Raw genomic sequence first — 14827 nt, 5'->3', positions numbered from 1 at the left:
ATTTGTTTTTTTATTAAAGATTTTTAAATAATACTACGGTAATTATTATATTCGGACGTAATATTGTTGCAAATTTGTAATTTATTATTTGGTAAATAATATTTCCATAACGGAAATACGCCTTTAATTCGCGCCGCCGTTGGTATTTTTTTATAAAATTTAAAAAACGCGTTATTTTATTTTATTTTCCATTATCGTTAAAACCGAAAAACGTCCGTACCGGCGTTTATTTTTGGGTAAATTATACCTGTTTATTTTTAAAACGTTAAGGCCCGTTATTAAAATATTCCCGTCGCTTACAAATTTTGGAATTATAATTATTTAAATACGGTATTAATTATACCGTTTTTCCAAATTAAAAATTTCCAAATTTTGGACCATTTAATAATAAATTACCACCGCGTCGAAATATAAATTATTTACAATATTCCGTTTTACATATATTTTTTTAATTCGGACCAAAATTTTAAAACGTAAAAAATTTAACCCTATTTCGTCCAACCAAAAAAATCCGCCCGCCGTTATTAAAAATTTTTCGAAAATCGTAATAAATTAAACGAAAAATTAACCTGGTTTTATTTTTAACAATTCGAATTTAATAAAAATTTAAACATGTTTATAAAAATTATTATATATACGTTCCAAATATTTTAAAAAATTAACGTAATTATAAATTTTATTTTTACCGCCGATTTCGTAATAAAAACGGACGATTTTTTAAACGGTAAATTTTAAATTTACCCAAAAATATTTATATTAATTTCGGTAATTACCGATAAAATCCGCGTTCCGCCGTAATTTATATTTTATAATATAATATTAAACCGTAAATAACGTTGGTAAATTATTATATAATGGGGGGTTTTAAAAAGGTTTCCGTCGAAACGGTAACGCGGTTTAAAGGGTTTTATCCGCGGTTAATATTATTAAAACGTTTAATTAAAAAAATTGGATTTTTTTCTATAACTGTTAATTATTCGCCATATTCTTTAAAAAATAATTCCCGTTATTAGGGCGGTATTTTTAATTATTGGTGGTAAATTTATAAATAATCGAAAAAAGGAAACGAATTTTAATCAATATAAAAAGGTAAACAAACGGCCCTATAATTGTTAAAATCCCAAATAAAATTATTATTAAAATTAAAGGGAAAAGGTATAAAACCGTTGTTTATTCGCGCTGGGAGGGTGTTTATATAAGGAAGGGTCACGTATATTTCCGTCGTTTTAACACGTTATATGATACGTGTATTTAGCACGAATCCGTTACAATAACGTGTTAAAACGACGGGAATATACGTAACCTTCCTTTATATAAACACCCTCCCAGCGCGAATAAACAACGGTTTTATATTTTTACCCTTTAGTTTTAATAATAATTTTATTTGGGAACCCAATAGTTACAGGGCCGTTGGCCTACCCCTTTACAGTATATATTATATATATAAACTGTTTAATATTCGAATAGGTCAAATATTTAATATTTTTAATATATTTTATAATCGAAACGGGTTAATAATTTTACCAATTTTAACGATATTAACACCAAAGCTTTAACGATTAAATAACCGGTATAAATAAACGCCCACGTTAAAAAGAAATTTAAATATTATTTAAATTGCATATTTTATATATAAATTTAATAAAATTTATATATTTTTAAATTTTATTTTATATTTATTTTAATTTAAATAAAACAATGAATGTTATTTTATTATTATATATAATTAATATAGAAATTTATTATATCGAATTTCCGTTTTATAAAACCTTTTATTAATAAATATATTAATTATTAAATATTTATATAAATAAAAAATTAACGACCGATAATTTGGAAAAGAAAATTATACGTGGGTGTTAATATAATTATATTTATTATTATATAAAAATAAAAGGTTTATATACAAAATTTTAAATAGGGCGTTAAAAATAATTATATTATTATTTATTTTTATTTTTATTTAATTATAATAATTACAAATAAAAGGTTTAAACCGTTAAAAAGCCCTAATTCCAAGTTTTATACCGACATTATTATTATTTTTTACCATTTTTATTTAATTAAATATTTACAAATAAATAAATATACAATGTTTTAATTATATCGCTATTGCGCATGCAGTGCATGCACAGTGCGTAAACTGTGCGATAACCTCCATTTGCGGCGATAATCGACAATATGTCCTCAGATTAGAACGGGCGCGATCTTTTCGGCCAATTTTTGGTCGAAAAGCCGTGTGGCTGAAAGGTACATGGAGCGTCCGGTCCACCACTGCGAAGCAGGGGTGGTTTAGTCTGAGCATTGAGACTACCGGTCCACCATTGCGAAATAGGGGTGGTTTACTTTAAGCATTGAAATTAGAGTGATCTTTGGTTGGACCCACAGGTATAAAACAAAGCCACGAATTGAGCCACGGCTCAATTGGTGGAGCTCGCGTTCAGGGATGAGCCCTGAGACTAGATTGCTCAGCCAAATGAACCAAGAATTCGGGCGACTATAAATAGATACGATACCTGACCTAACCCCCACCCCTCTCATACGTTTACTATTAATTCGCAATTCGGCGTCTGCCGCACTCAGCCCAACACGACCTAGTATTTTATTTTTACATCAACAGAAGTATGGGGCTGTCCTCCGTTCTAGGGGCCCTGACTCAAGTACAAACGAGATTGATCAGACTCTTATCTGCGGATCGCGATCATCAACTCAATAACCAAGCCGGAATATCCACTGACTTGTTGAGCGCTTTCGGCGGCTGATCAACAGTGCAACCATCTTGCCCAGAGATAAACAGGATTGTATGCCACATTTACCGAATATAGTTAACACTTTTGCTAGGAGATGTAAATTAGGGACACTAATTGTAAGCCATCCCGAGAACTCGGACCAGATATAAATTTATTATCCTTCCACCCACGTTATACGGCTTATACCGTCGAACGAACCCTCCGTGCCATTTGAAGCACGGGCTCGCGTTAGTGAATTAACCCCCTTAACAGGACCGGGCTCGAACCCGAACCCCGATTAGGTACGATCCGCCATTATCCTCCTTATTCCTCCCATGTAAATAGAGGCGATGATCCGCGGGACGAAATACCTCTGCGGAGGTTGCAAACCGCCGGTTAACGAACCGGGCGGAGCCCGGCGCTAAATAATAATAGTACCACTATTACTACTACCCCCGGTTAATAACCCACATGGGTGACAGCTTTTATTTTGGACGTATTAAACTTCCCAAGTTTTCTCAATTTTCACTCCACAACAAATTAGCTGCCGTGTCATGCTGGCCCAGGCCGCAACACGTATTACGTATTGTATTGTGGATAACCATTTAGGGCTGCGTTGATGAGCCTCCTCGATTAATACTTGGCCCTTCAAATCTCCACCTTTTAACCCACATAACAATCGGTTGCATTGGCTATTTTTAAATGAGATTGTCGTTCAGGTTTAACAAAGCGCATAAATTAATAAAACCGAAAGTGGCTATAAACAGAGTAGGTGTAAAAACTAGGGCATTCATTCAATCTCATTTCACACACAGCCATTTGGCCCCATTTAACACAATTAACATTATTAAACTTGTGCAGGATACGCATTAAATTCGGCCATGCGCTATGCGTTTTTAAATACTTAGATTAACGTTGTAAATTATTTTATGTAACGCGTTGTTATTCGGCCGGAATTGGGTACTTATTACAGTCATGCCTAATATAATGTTAGAAAAATTTGGGTGGAATTTGGCCGAAGATACGTTTAAAGACGAATTTTTCCCATAATGATATTGGGTGGGTCGAATTTTGCAAGCCGATTAAAACATTATGGAGGCTCGTTAACGCGGCCCAAAATTCAAATGCAGAAAAGGTTATAACCTTAACGCATTATACTACAAAGTAAACAATACATATGTTAATATGATATGTGTATAAGCAAAGGAGTAGTTTGTATAACAAATCATGCAATAAACCTTGAGATAATGGCTACTTTAACAACGCTCAAATGTCAAATGTCACTGCCACCGCCCGTAGTAGCTCCATAAGAATTGTAAGGATTAGGCCCCAATTCTCCCCTTAGAAACACCACTAAACCCCGCCAGCCACGTTAATCCCTGGTGTTATGGAGCAGCGTGCCTCGGCAGTTGCCAAGTGTAAATAGCTCCACCTCACGTAATAAGGCGCTTGAATTCGTTAATGCTGTTCGCTTAGGCGCATGTACGACATAGCTGAGATCGCATTGTGTATTATATTACGGCTAACTCTTATAAAAATTTTAAACTAATGAAAATACGACAAATTAAGAAAAATAAAGCTCTGCCCGTTGAGTGACCAAATAAAAATAATTATTAACGCTAAGACAAAGACAATTTCAGCCGTTTTGATTATATATAAATATAATACAGGTGGCATGTTTGCACTTAGGTTGTTAAATATTATAAGATACGTGGATTAGGCACAGATCCTTAGCTGTAAGCCCCGTTTCGTTATTTATTTATATATAACCGGTAAATATAAGAAGGCGTGGCCCGGAAACCCGTTATTAACACATTAATTAAAGTAAACAATATATTTTTTCGGCCTAAATGATCTAATATACTGCCATAACAATTCTCAACGTAATAAACTATAATCGTACATTTTTCATGAGCAAAAAAAAATATCTTATCCTCTTTTTCTTTTTTTGTTTCGGCGCCTTTCAAGTCTGCTTATTACTAACTGCCCTGAAATATACTCGACTGATTCCAAAACCAGTTTTGTCGAACTATAAATATCGCAAATCTTAATATTACATTTAGCTTTTATAATAACCAATAATCGGAACCAGTCGGTTAGCAGGAAAGTACTGTTACAAAAGGGCCATTCAAGGTGTAGAGAGGAGTCAAACGCGTTTTTAATTTTAATACGTCTTTCCACGAAACGATTTGCCCATCGCGTCCCGCGCAGCGAAGAAAATATTGGCCATTGCAATAACGTTAACCGTCCGCGGCGGAAACACTTGGAAGTCCCAAGCCTCATATATATTGAAATAGCTACTTTCTCGTCGACTTTCGTCAATCTTGAAAAATAAGTGGGACAGTCGGCCGTAGAAACGCCTCCACGCATTTTGTTTTACACAGCGTCCAACGATGGATGTTAAAAGTTCCCGTGACTCTCTTGACATGAATTAAACTAAAAGATATATCAGGCAAAAATAATTTACGCTTCGCGCTTAGTCGAGTCCATCGTTAGTGGTGGAAAACACATGTTACAAGTAAAAAAATGGGTTACGTAAATAGACAATACAATTAATATAACATCGACATTCGTGGAAATGTGCGCATGAATACGAGTCACCAGCTAACGTTGCGTACCCCCTGTTCGGCACCCCCCCTGTTCGGCACCCTGAAAATCTAACAACGAAATGCCTACTTTTATAAGCTGATTTAAATATAAAATTATCAACGGACAAAAATACAATCGTTTTCACGCTTCTCCGGTTCATTAACCTCTTCTTCATCAGCTAAAGGTTCCAAATTTTCTATATCCTTTTCCTGCAATCCAATAATGTTCTGTTTGTTAACCAAAAGCTCGTTTGGATCCGGAACCACCCTCCTCCTTTTAACCGGCCGTATTGCCTCCAGTTGTGCTTCCAATAAGCTGATTTTTTGCTGGGCGCTAGCCAAAAGGGTATCTTTAGCTTCGAAGCTTTTTTGGACTTTTGCAAATAAAAGACGTGAAGTAGCGTTGGTTTTGTTGGATTGGGAAAGTTTTTGCAGTTGAAATCGGACATCTCGGGTCGTTTTAGGGGTTTTCCAAATAAGTAAAGACGGGTCGTTAATTTTTTGGGCTGGGCTTTCCGGTGTTTTATCCCTTTGCAAACCGTTGTTTTTATCTTTTATAACGTTGGCATTGCTATTTTCTAACAAAAAAGGGCTTAAAAGTGGTTTAACCAAGTTTACCGGCCATAACCCCGTTGTACGCCAACCAGATTGAATGGTTTTTGCTATAAATGCTTTTAATCTGGCTTTTCGATAACAAAGTAGGAAATTTCGTTTTCCAATAATTGTTGAACAGCAAAATTGGCTAACAAATCCAAGTTGACGTCGATAAGCTTCTTTTAACGGCCCAAAAACCGATAGATCCAATGGTTGGAGAACGTGTGACGAATGAGGGGGTAAATATAGGAGTTGAATATTGTTTTGCAAGCAAAGAAGCATAAATTCGTCCGTTATATGTGATCCATGGCCATCCAAAACTAATAACCGCTTTTCAGGGGTTAAAGGTTGGGTATACGGAATAAACACTTTTTTTAACCATTCGATAGCCGTTTCGTTATTTGTCCACCCGTTTTCGGTTGCGTGAAATTTCCAATTATCGAAAAGGCTTAAATCCGTCGGAAACCATTGTTGTTGTACGTTTTTTCCCTTAAATATAACAAGGGGAGGGAGGGCAACGCCCGTAGCCGATATACATTCGATTATAGTCGTCCAACCCCGCGTTCCGGGCTCTTTCCGTTGCAACGGCCGGATCCCGTTAAACCCTAATACCAGGCCGTTAGATCCTTTACCTTCCATTATACCGGTTTCGTCCATATTCCAACGGTTTTCCGGTTTAATAGCGTTAATAACCGGGTTCGTAATATAAAGCCACCAAGATTTAATTACCTCCGTAGTAGCGCCATTAACCCGGGCGTTATTTATTCGACGGGGCCTTTGGGTTTTAAGGATTGGATAACGAGCCAAAAAACGAGTTATCCAACGTTTTCCAAGGCCTTTTGTCTCTCCGGCGGCTTGAAGAATTCGTTCGGCAAAAAAGCGTAATTTTTGATGCGTTGGCGGAAGCCCTAAAGCTGTTTGGGTAAGTATCCAATCAGCCAAATGCTTTTCCTGTTCCGTAGAAAGCCTTTGAAAAGGGTTTTGTGCTTTTTTATAAGCTTGAGAACCTTTAAGTCGACTTTGAAGTGTAGACCTAGGTATTCCCCATTTTCGGGAGGTTTTTGCAATTGGATTGCCATTATTGACGTCGTTAATTGCAGATATAAGCTGTTTTTTAGTATATTGCTTTATTGGAAAATGGAGAATTAAGATTAGAAAAAAGTAAATCCAAAAGTGAAAGATTCATCGAGATATTTATAATAGAAGTTGGAGGATAAAAATAAAAGTGTTGTTATTTTTGGGTGCCGAACAGGGGGGGTGCCGAACAGGGGGTACGCAACGTTATATATATTTAATATATAGTATCATTAATATATAGCCTCGTTATAATAATTATATTGATTAGTATGTAAAAGCACAGTCTAATAACGTACGCATGGCTAGTAGACCAGTCCCAAATGGGTTTGTTCGAAGTGGATATAATATAATGTAATGGCTAGCGGGTGGATTTAATTAGTAATGCGCGGCTGTGAAAAAATTCAAAGCGGATACACACCAACGGCTTTCCCGACGTCGTCGGTGGATTCGGATAACGAGCCATACATGGGTTAGGGCTGCATGAGTTTGCATGAGAAGGTGAAATGGCTCCCCGAATGGGATTGTCGAAATATATAACATTGTTGGTTCTCACCCGAACAAAGTCATTTTCATTCCTTTCCATCATCGTACATCATCATACATCAAGCAGTCTTTTGATCTTTACCTTTGCTTTCTTTTCTTTCTCAGTGTTTAGTCCTTTTTGCCATTCATTTTCTTTCTCGCCTCGCAAAAATGTATCCCAAATACCTTCTTTTGACGCTTGTGGCCGGTGTGGTAGCCATGCCTATGCCCGCACCGGAAGGCGCTGCCGAGACGCCGGGAGCCCTTCAGGCCCGCGGCCGCGGCACCACGCTTACCCTTGACCCACAGCCTGGAACAACCTTCCCTGACACCGCTACTGATAACGATCACAAATCTTCCAAGTCTCGAGGGCCTATGAAGTGCGGCGGCCGTAAAACCCTTCACCGGCGCGGCACCAGCCCTAACCTCGACCCTCAGCCTGGAACGACCTTTCCAACTGTCGATGATGACGATCACAAATCTTCCAAGTCTCGAGGGCCTATGAAGTGCGGCGCCCGTAAAACCCTTTACAGGCGCGGCACCAGCCCTAACCTCGACCCACAGCCTGGAACGACCTTTCCAACTGTCGATGATGACGATCACAAATCTTCCAAGTCTCGAGGGCCTATGAAGTGCGGCGCCCGTAAAACCCTTTACAGGCGCGGCACCAGCCCTAACCTCGACCCACAGCCTGGAACGACCTTTCCAACTGTCGATGATGACGATCACAAATCTTCCAAGTCTCGCGGGCCTATGAAGTGCGCCGGTCATAAAACCATTCACCGGCGCAGCAGCGACAAGGACAACAGCGATGTCTCCATTAATTCTTCGCGACTAGTGTGATATACCGCAATCGGGCAAGAATTACTAGACCACGCCCATGACAAAGGAACGCTTCAACGACTAATACTTGTTGAAAGATTGGCATGGGCCGTCGCCTGACTCGGAACCCGCTATCTTTCCACACAAGTTCCCACACTCTCGGGAAACCCATCGGGTCGTCATTCTACTACGTATGACTAGGTTGATGATCCTGCGGGTACTCTAAAGAAGGACTGTGAACGGATTCACAACAAGCGGGTCTATCACAAGCAAGCAATGACGTTTGAGCTCGCCAGCTTTGTCTTTGCCTTTTGCAGGGCTCTCCTGGCTCTTCACTTTTCTTTCATGTTATTCCCTCCCCTGCTTGTTCTTTTCCTTTTTTTCCTTTGCTTGTTTTTTGCTCCTTTCCAATTACATTGTTTTGTTTTGTGGCTTCGCCTCGTTCCATTCCCTGTTGTTTATGTTATACCTCCCATTTCTGTTTTATCAGAGCATTTTACTTTTATCAAAAGCATGGCGTGATTAGAGTTGATTGTATTTACCATTTGAAATTCAAAGTCTTCTGCCTTGAAACATGTGTACCGAATGGGGAAGTGTGTTTTGAGACTTGATAACTTAGCTGCTAGTACTTCCATGCCAACCTCTCGAACTATCACTCCATACTTTGTTATGTTTTAGGGTATCGATGTTGCCCATTCCTAAGGGCAAGGGTAAGATGGGTACAAACAACTGAGCGACCACAACGTAAATGGATTGTCAATAACTGGGGTGAATTTTTAATAGGTGTCTAGTAATGAGTTGAACTAGAGAGCAAGACTGATTGCTGCTAAGCAATCCTGGACGTAAGCTATCGCATGGTAGTCATTGTGTTGTTATTCCATCCTTTTCAAAAGTTATCTCTATTAATATCCACGGTAACGAACCCATCACGTTGCGCAACTCCATTTCGTAAACCCCACGGAAAATGGAAAGCATTCACAGTTCAGCCCGAACAATTTGCAATTGTGGGTTGCTAGAAAAATATCTAGGTATGCAACTTAATAGTATCTTTCGCTTCGTCAGACTTTGAAGAGGCCGGCTTTGGGACCTATATATACACGTATTTTTTTATCAAAGAGGTGCAGCTGCAGAAGGTTGTGCTGACTATCATTGATGCTGAGGACGTATGAGTTGATGTAAAATGGGGCAAACTGCCGAGCGCATATTTGTCTTCACTTCTCATATTAGTCATGTAAGGATGGGGCAGCAATCTCATCCCCATCGCCAGTACCGGAGTCAGGCCCTTGACTAATTTGGGACAATTACCTAGCCTGAAACATTGACTGCTAAAAGTAAAAGAGCGCTTGGATTATTACATGCCGTTTAACCTTCGCTACTGCAGTACTCGACTCAAGAGCAAACGTAGACTTGGTCTCGTTTCCTATACGAACGACCCGTGGGGCAGTTGCAAGGCTCCACCATAACGCCCAGATCGTCGGCTCTGCTCAATCAAACTAACTCATCTATCTGGAAAAGATGGGCGCGCAAGCTATATTCTGCATTTTCGGAGGCGTTGCCACAGAGGCAGTCATCCCACCGTCCATGTATAACGTCACGCGAGACTTTACCCGTCGAGTCAGAATTCCGTGCTGGTCGAAAGCGTTAATCTGGGTAGAAAAGAGATCCATGTTGACGTCCGGAATGAAGAAATATCTCAGCTACGCGGTACAGAAGACAGAATGCTGCATAGGCATTTATAGTAAATTGCTGATGACGCCCGACGAAGATGTTGATACGTTACTGGAGAATTTGGGGTGGGCGAGATTTTGGGAATAAAGGCGGCGTGCCTCAGAATTTAACAGATCAGCTTGGCCTGGTTTCGTTTCCCTTGCAGGTCTTCTTTCCCCTCCGTTCTTTGGCTATCCGCAATAGATAATTAGATCCAATTTCTCAGTCCGCCACTATGTCAATCTTTCGCCCATCCTTCAGCTTAATATCAAATGTAGCACTAAAGAAAGGTTGAAAACTACAAATTGTATACGTCCGAAGCAACCACCACAGCTACAATCGCCATATGCTTATTCAATCCGTTGTGACTTGGGGATACGCGGTTTTCATAAAGGTAACAGTGCTGCGAAGCAGTTTCAATCAGATTGACATAAGTTGCGGACTTCAAACAGCCAACAAGCCTCCATCGCATATATAGTAAAGTTCCGCGTTGCTTGGATGTAAGCTTCATTCACAAAGCCCGTATAACAATTTAGATTTGACACAACAAAAGCTTTGAAGCCTCGATATCATTGCTCATAACCATATTTAAATCTATGTACCATCGTTTGTTTGAGGCCCGTAGCCGCACTGAATTGGGAATGATTCTCCTCTGATCGTCACCGAAGTATTATCCTTGAGACTGTCCGGGACATCTTTGCATTGAACAAACTTGGGGGTCTGATGAGGAGAACTGAACTCAAAGGAACCCTGAAGCTGGCTATTACAGCCTGCCTTGCATCCGCCCAAAAAGGCGGACCACTCAATTGTGGGTGCTGGGGCATCCTGTTTGTTGTAATATATCCTGCACCTTTGTACAGCCATAGCAGGAGCTGAGGCCAGGAAGACGAGGCCGAGTATTGATTTCACTTTTTATTTTTTAGAAAGATGTGTTTTTTAACATGTCGGATTCAACTTACTTGTGAAGGTTGGGGTTGATATTGTGGTAGAAAGTGCGGAAGGCCCAGAGTAGAACTTGACTTTTTCCTTTTCCGCGTATTGATAAACCCTTGCCTCTCAAAGGTTGGTTATCGAATAGAATCGGCTGAGTGGGTTGGAGTTTTCGGTTGTGCTATATCTCAGTCACATATATCTGGGTGGCGACGGGATGGATATTTATATTATTCTATTTTCCGATGCCTCAACCATATTATCTGTCCACTCGCCTAGTAAAGCACTCTTATCAAAGCTGAGTCGGAAAGCTCAGACACTAGAAAGAGAAGCTTTAGTTGCGTTACTTAGTCATCGTATCAGTCTTTACCGAATGCATGCGCAGGACTTACTCAAGTAACACTTTGTTTACACGATCACGCTTCCGATTCAAATACTTAGGGTTTTCTAAAGAAACAAACTAACCTATCACACATTGATTTCGTAGCGTTAGGCTCTTCGCAAATGATAACAGAAGCAGCCCCGCTTCGAACGTGAAGCTCGCATGTTCAAACATAAAGCAGGATTTTCTCCCTTCAAGTGAAGCAGAGCTGATGAGTAGTTGTACTAGACCTTTGATGAAGACTGATTGATAACGTGCCAGCAGCAGCTGGGATAAAGACTAGAAGTATATAGCGCCTTTAATCCAAACGCGGGGTTCATGCGCATTCGGATCGCTGAGGAAGTATAATCCCAGCTAGGTATGTCTTAGCCTTCACCAAGCGTATGCGACCCATGCGTAACGGGACCACGTATTTGCTCGGGAGTCGGGTTTTTACTTGTGGGGCGTGCAGTAACGATGGGGTGAAAGGGTCAAACAATTGAGGGGCGCTTCGTGATAACGGGATGAAAAGAGGATATAACTCATGATCGTTATGTAGTGATCGGATGAAAAGATTTTAAAGTTTGCGAGCGTCTAGCAATAACGTGGTGAAAAGGGTAGTATAGCTCAGGGGCCTCTAGTAAGAAGAGGGTGACAGGGTTGTTCGATTCAGGACTGCCTCTTATTGTTCCGTTCTTTTGGGAGAGCTTTCCGGCTGTAAGTTCTAAGGCTGACATGCTTGTGGATATATCGCGTGTGCAACCACTTAGTTAGTTACCTACCGACATGCCTCATTATCATTCCATGCTCAGACATGAAGATTACCCAGTGTAATGGCACGACGTCTTAAGGTGGCTCCGCCCTAATGGCTTATCGACCAGGCAGTGGAAAAAGGACAAAGATCACGGAGGAGCAGATACGGCGAGTTCACACGGGGCAAATTGGGCTTTTGTTTTTAATCTAGGAAGCTAACAAGCGCCCTCCATTCTTTTCTCCGCGAGTCGTGACAGTTCAGGTTACCTTAATTATTGTGGCCAAGTGGCAAATTGCATCTGGTTGATCTCACGGCAAGAAAACAACGCAAAAGAAACATCAGAGACTTTCGGATCCCCCGCACAACCGCGAGCTTGTCCTCTACTTCCAGGTAGCATCAACTGCCGCCGTACCCGCGCAGCCCGACGGCACCGTGTAAGCCCTGTTTGCACCCGACTCGTACGTCACAGCACCGCTGCTCTCGACCCTGATGAACTTGTACTCGAAGCTGGCACCGGCCGGCAGATTGATGGTCGCGGTCCAGAGAGGATTCGCCGACGTGTACTGAGAGGCAGAGAGCGCCGGCGCCTTGGACGCGTCCCAGCTCCCCAGCTGCGCTATCGATCCCGCGATCTTGACAGTCTGGCCGACCACCGTTGTCGTCTTGGATCTAAATGTGACGGCGACGGTTGCGGCCGGCGTAGCGCAACCTGTGGGTGGTGCGCTCGCTGACGTGCTGGTCGCGGTGGGTGGGGGGTTTGATGGAGCGTCTGGCGCGGTTATTTTAATGTCGGCGCAGGTGAGGTAGATCTGTGGCGTCTGGAACGAGTTCCATTTGAAGGATAGCAGGGTATGATTCGAAACGTAGTTGGGGATTTTGATCTGCGAAGAGACCTATTTGCCGGGATTATTCGTAAGCTTTGATGACTCGGGTAAAAAGGGGTTATGCTTTCCGCAAAGTCAGGGGAGCCCTACCGTGTAACCGCCCGCTATACTGGTGTAGCAAGAGTTCAAAGGCGCGTTATCTACACCCCTGCACTTGGTATCTTGAAACCCCTTGCACGTGAACCAATCGTTCCTCCAACAGGCTTGTCCTGGAGAACAATCGGGGCTGAAGCCGCACGATTGCCCGTTGACATCAGTGCAAGGCAGGGTGCCAGCCCTGAAGCAGTTTTCTGCAGCCTGCTTTTCAGCCTCGGTGGGCAAGTACCCGGGCGTCAGGAACTTGTCCACGAGTGCCTGGTCTTGGCAGATGCGATAGCTAAACATGCCACCGTGGTCGCCATTGTTGTCGACGCACCACTGCACATCAACTACATCGCCGCCCTTGTAGGTAACGATCGGCGTAGATCCCCAGCGGGGTCCGGGCTGGTTGTAGTCGACACTGACACGGGCGTTGTATCCGCATGGGCCTGTGCGCCCAACTTGGGCCGTGTCGAGGTCGGGCCAGGCCGTGACGGGCTCGAGGATGGTGCACTCGGGACATGTGTCTGGTCCAGCTTGAGCGTTGAGCCCGGTCCGGCTCATGGGGAGTGTGAGGTACCCATGTGCTTGGATACCGGAGGCCAGGGCAAGGGTTTGAATGACAGAAAACTTCATGATGCAGTTGATCAAGAGAAGGTTTTGGAATACAATGGCAGAACACAAGGTTAGGGAGTCACAACTTCTTTGGGTTGATGACCACAGGCCACGGAAGTGTCATCCGACGTGGCTCTGATCATGTTAAAAATATCATTATAATAGTCACGGGACAGTATCACTGTATATTCCTCTTCGTCGTCGAGGTCATATCATGGCGTAATACACTTTGATTTGGAACAAATATGAGGTATTCAAGGCACCCTCCTGCATTACCCCACACCACGTTGTCGCCAATGTGCAAAATCTGTCAGGTCACAAGAATGGATTGATGCTGGGAAAGGCCCGAATTGTAAATTAAATATCCTCCCTATGCACCGCACCTGCACAGGAAACTCCGATCCTTGGCATGGGCGAAGCGGACTTTTGGTGTTTGTCAACTGCGGAGCATGTGTCCAGAAATGGCATGAGTTGATCCGGAAGAAAACCCGAGACTAGACTCCAGGGCTAGGACTAACCAAGCTTGTATAAGCTGCTTGTTCCGGCATAAACCCCGTTGTCATCTGCGCACCCCGCACCGAACGACTTGCCCAAAGAAGCTCAAATTCTAGGTCGCACATTCGGCCCGACCACATGCGTACCGTTGTTGCTGAAATGTTTATAGTGAAATTTTAAATGGCTCAAATTCTGCATTCTTCACCATTGGACAATTTTGATATCCAATAACAAAAGAATTACAATTCACCCGTTGGAAAGCGTGTCCAGTCGAGGGATGCTGCTCTCTTGCTCGTGTGACGTGGAATAGCGCAAGAGGTGGCGCAGGGTGGTACTGTAACAGATGAGTGAGTCAAGACAACCAATAAAGTTCAGGGTCAAATTTCTTTTTTTATTGTAGTGAAGCCTATCTTTCGCCTCCTGAAACAAGCGACGAATACATTTAAAGCTAGCTCGGTTGGGTTTTTCAGTCGGAACTTGTTGACGCGCCTCATCATCGCGATTCCACGAATGGCCGTTCGCAAACCAAGGTGCCTTCGAGGTTCACAAGTCACTCATTTACGGAAAGGAAGGAACGTCAGCTATATATTGGTCATCTAGGTCATCGTTGAAGCGAGTCCTAGCCGGAGCCAAAGCAGTAAAGACTCGTCAAGAAGCGCACATTGATCAAA

General features: G+C 42.0%; 2 protein-coding genes across 2 annotated transcripts; one reads left to right on the top strand and one right to left on the bottom strand.

Annotated features, from left to right (window-relative positions):
- Nucleotides 1-7681: 7681 nt before the first annotated feature.
- On the top strand, nucleotides 7682-8417 carry PgNI_10188 (uncharacterized protein; the record flags this gene model as incomplete). Its single annotated transcript, XM_031130162.1, has 2 exons — nucleotides 7682-8347; nucleotides 8382-8417. 2 exons carry the CDS (start codon nucleotides 7682-7684, stop codon nucleotides 8415-8417), a joined length of 702 nt encoding a protein of 233 aa, XP_030979815.1.
- A 4047-nt stretch (nucleotides 8418-12464) lies between these two features.
- On the bottom strand, nucleotides 12465-13682 carry PgNI_10187 (uncharacterized protein; the record flags this gene model as incomplete). Its single annotated transcript, XM_031130161.1, has 2 exons — nucleotides 12465-12977; nucleotides 13059-13682. 2 exons carry the CDS (start codon nucleotides 13680-13682, stop codon nucleotides 12465-12467), a joined length of 1137 nt encoding a protein of 378 aa, XP_030979816.1.
- Nucleotides 13683-14827: the final 1145 nt, after the last annotated feature.

The sequence above is a fragment of the Pyricularia grisea genome, chromosome VII, assembly GCF_004355905.1.
Source record: "Pyricularia grisea strain NI907 chromosome VII, whole genome shotgun sequence".
In the NCBI taxonomy this organism is placed as follows: Eukaryota; Fungi; Ascomycota; class Sordariomycetes; order Magnaporthales; family Pyriculariaceae; genus Pyricularia; species Pyricularia grisea.
This window is presented reverse-complemented; position numbering and strand designations above follow the sequence as displayed.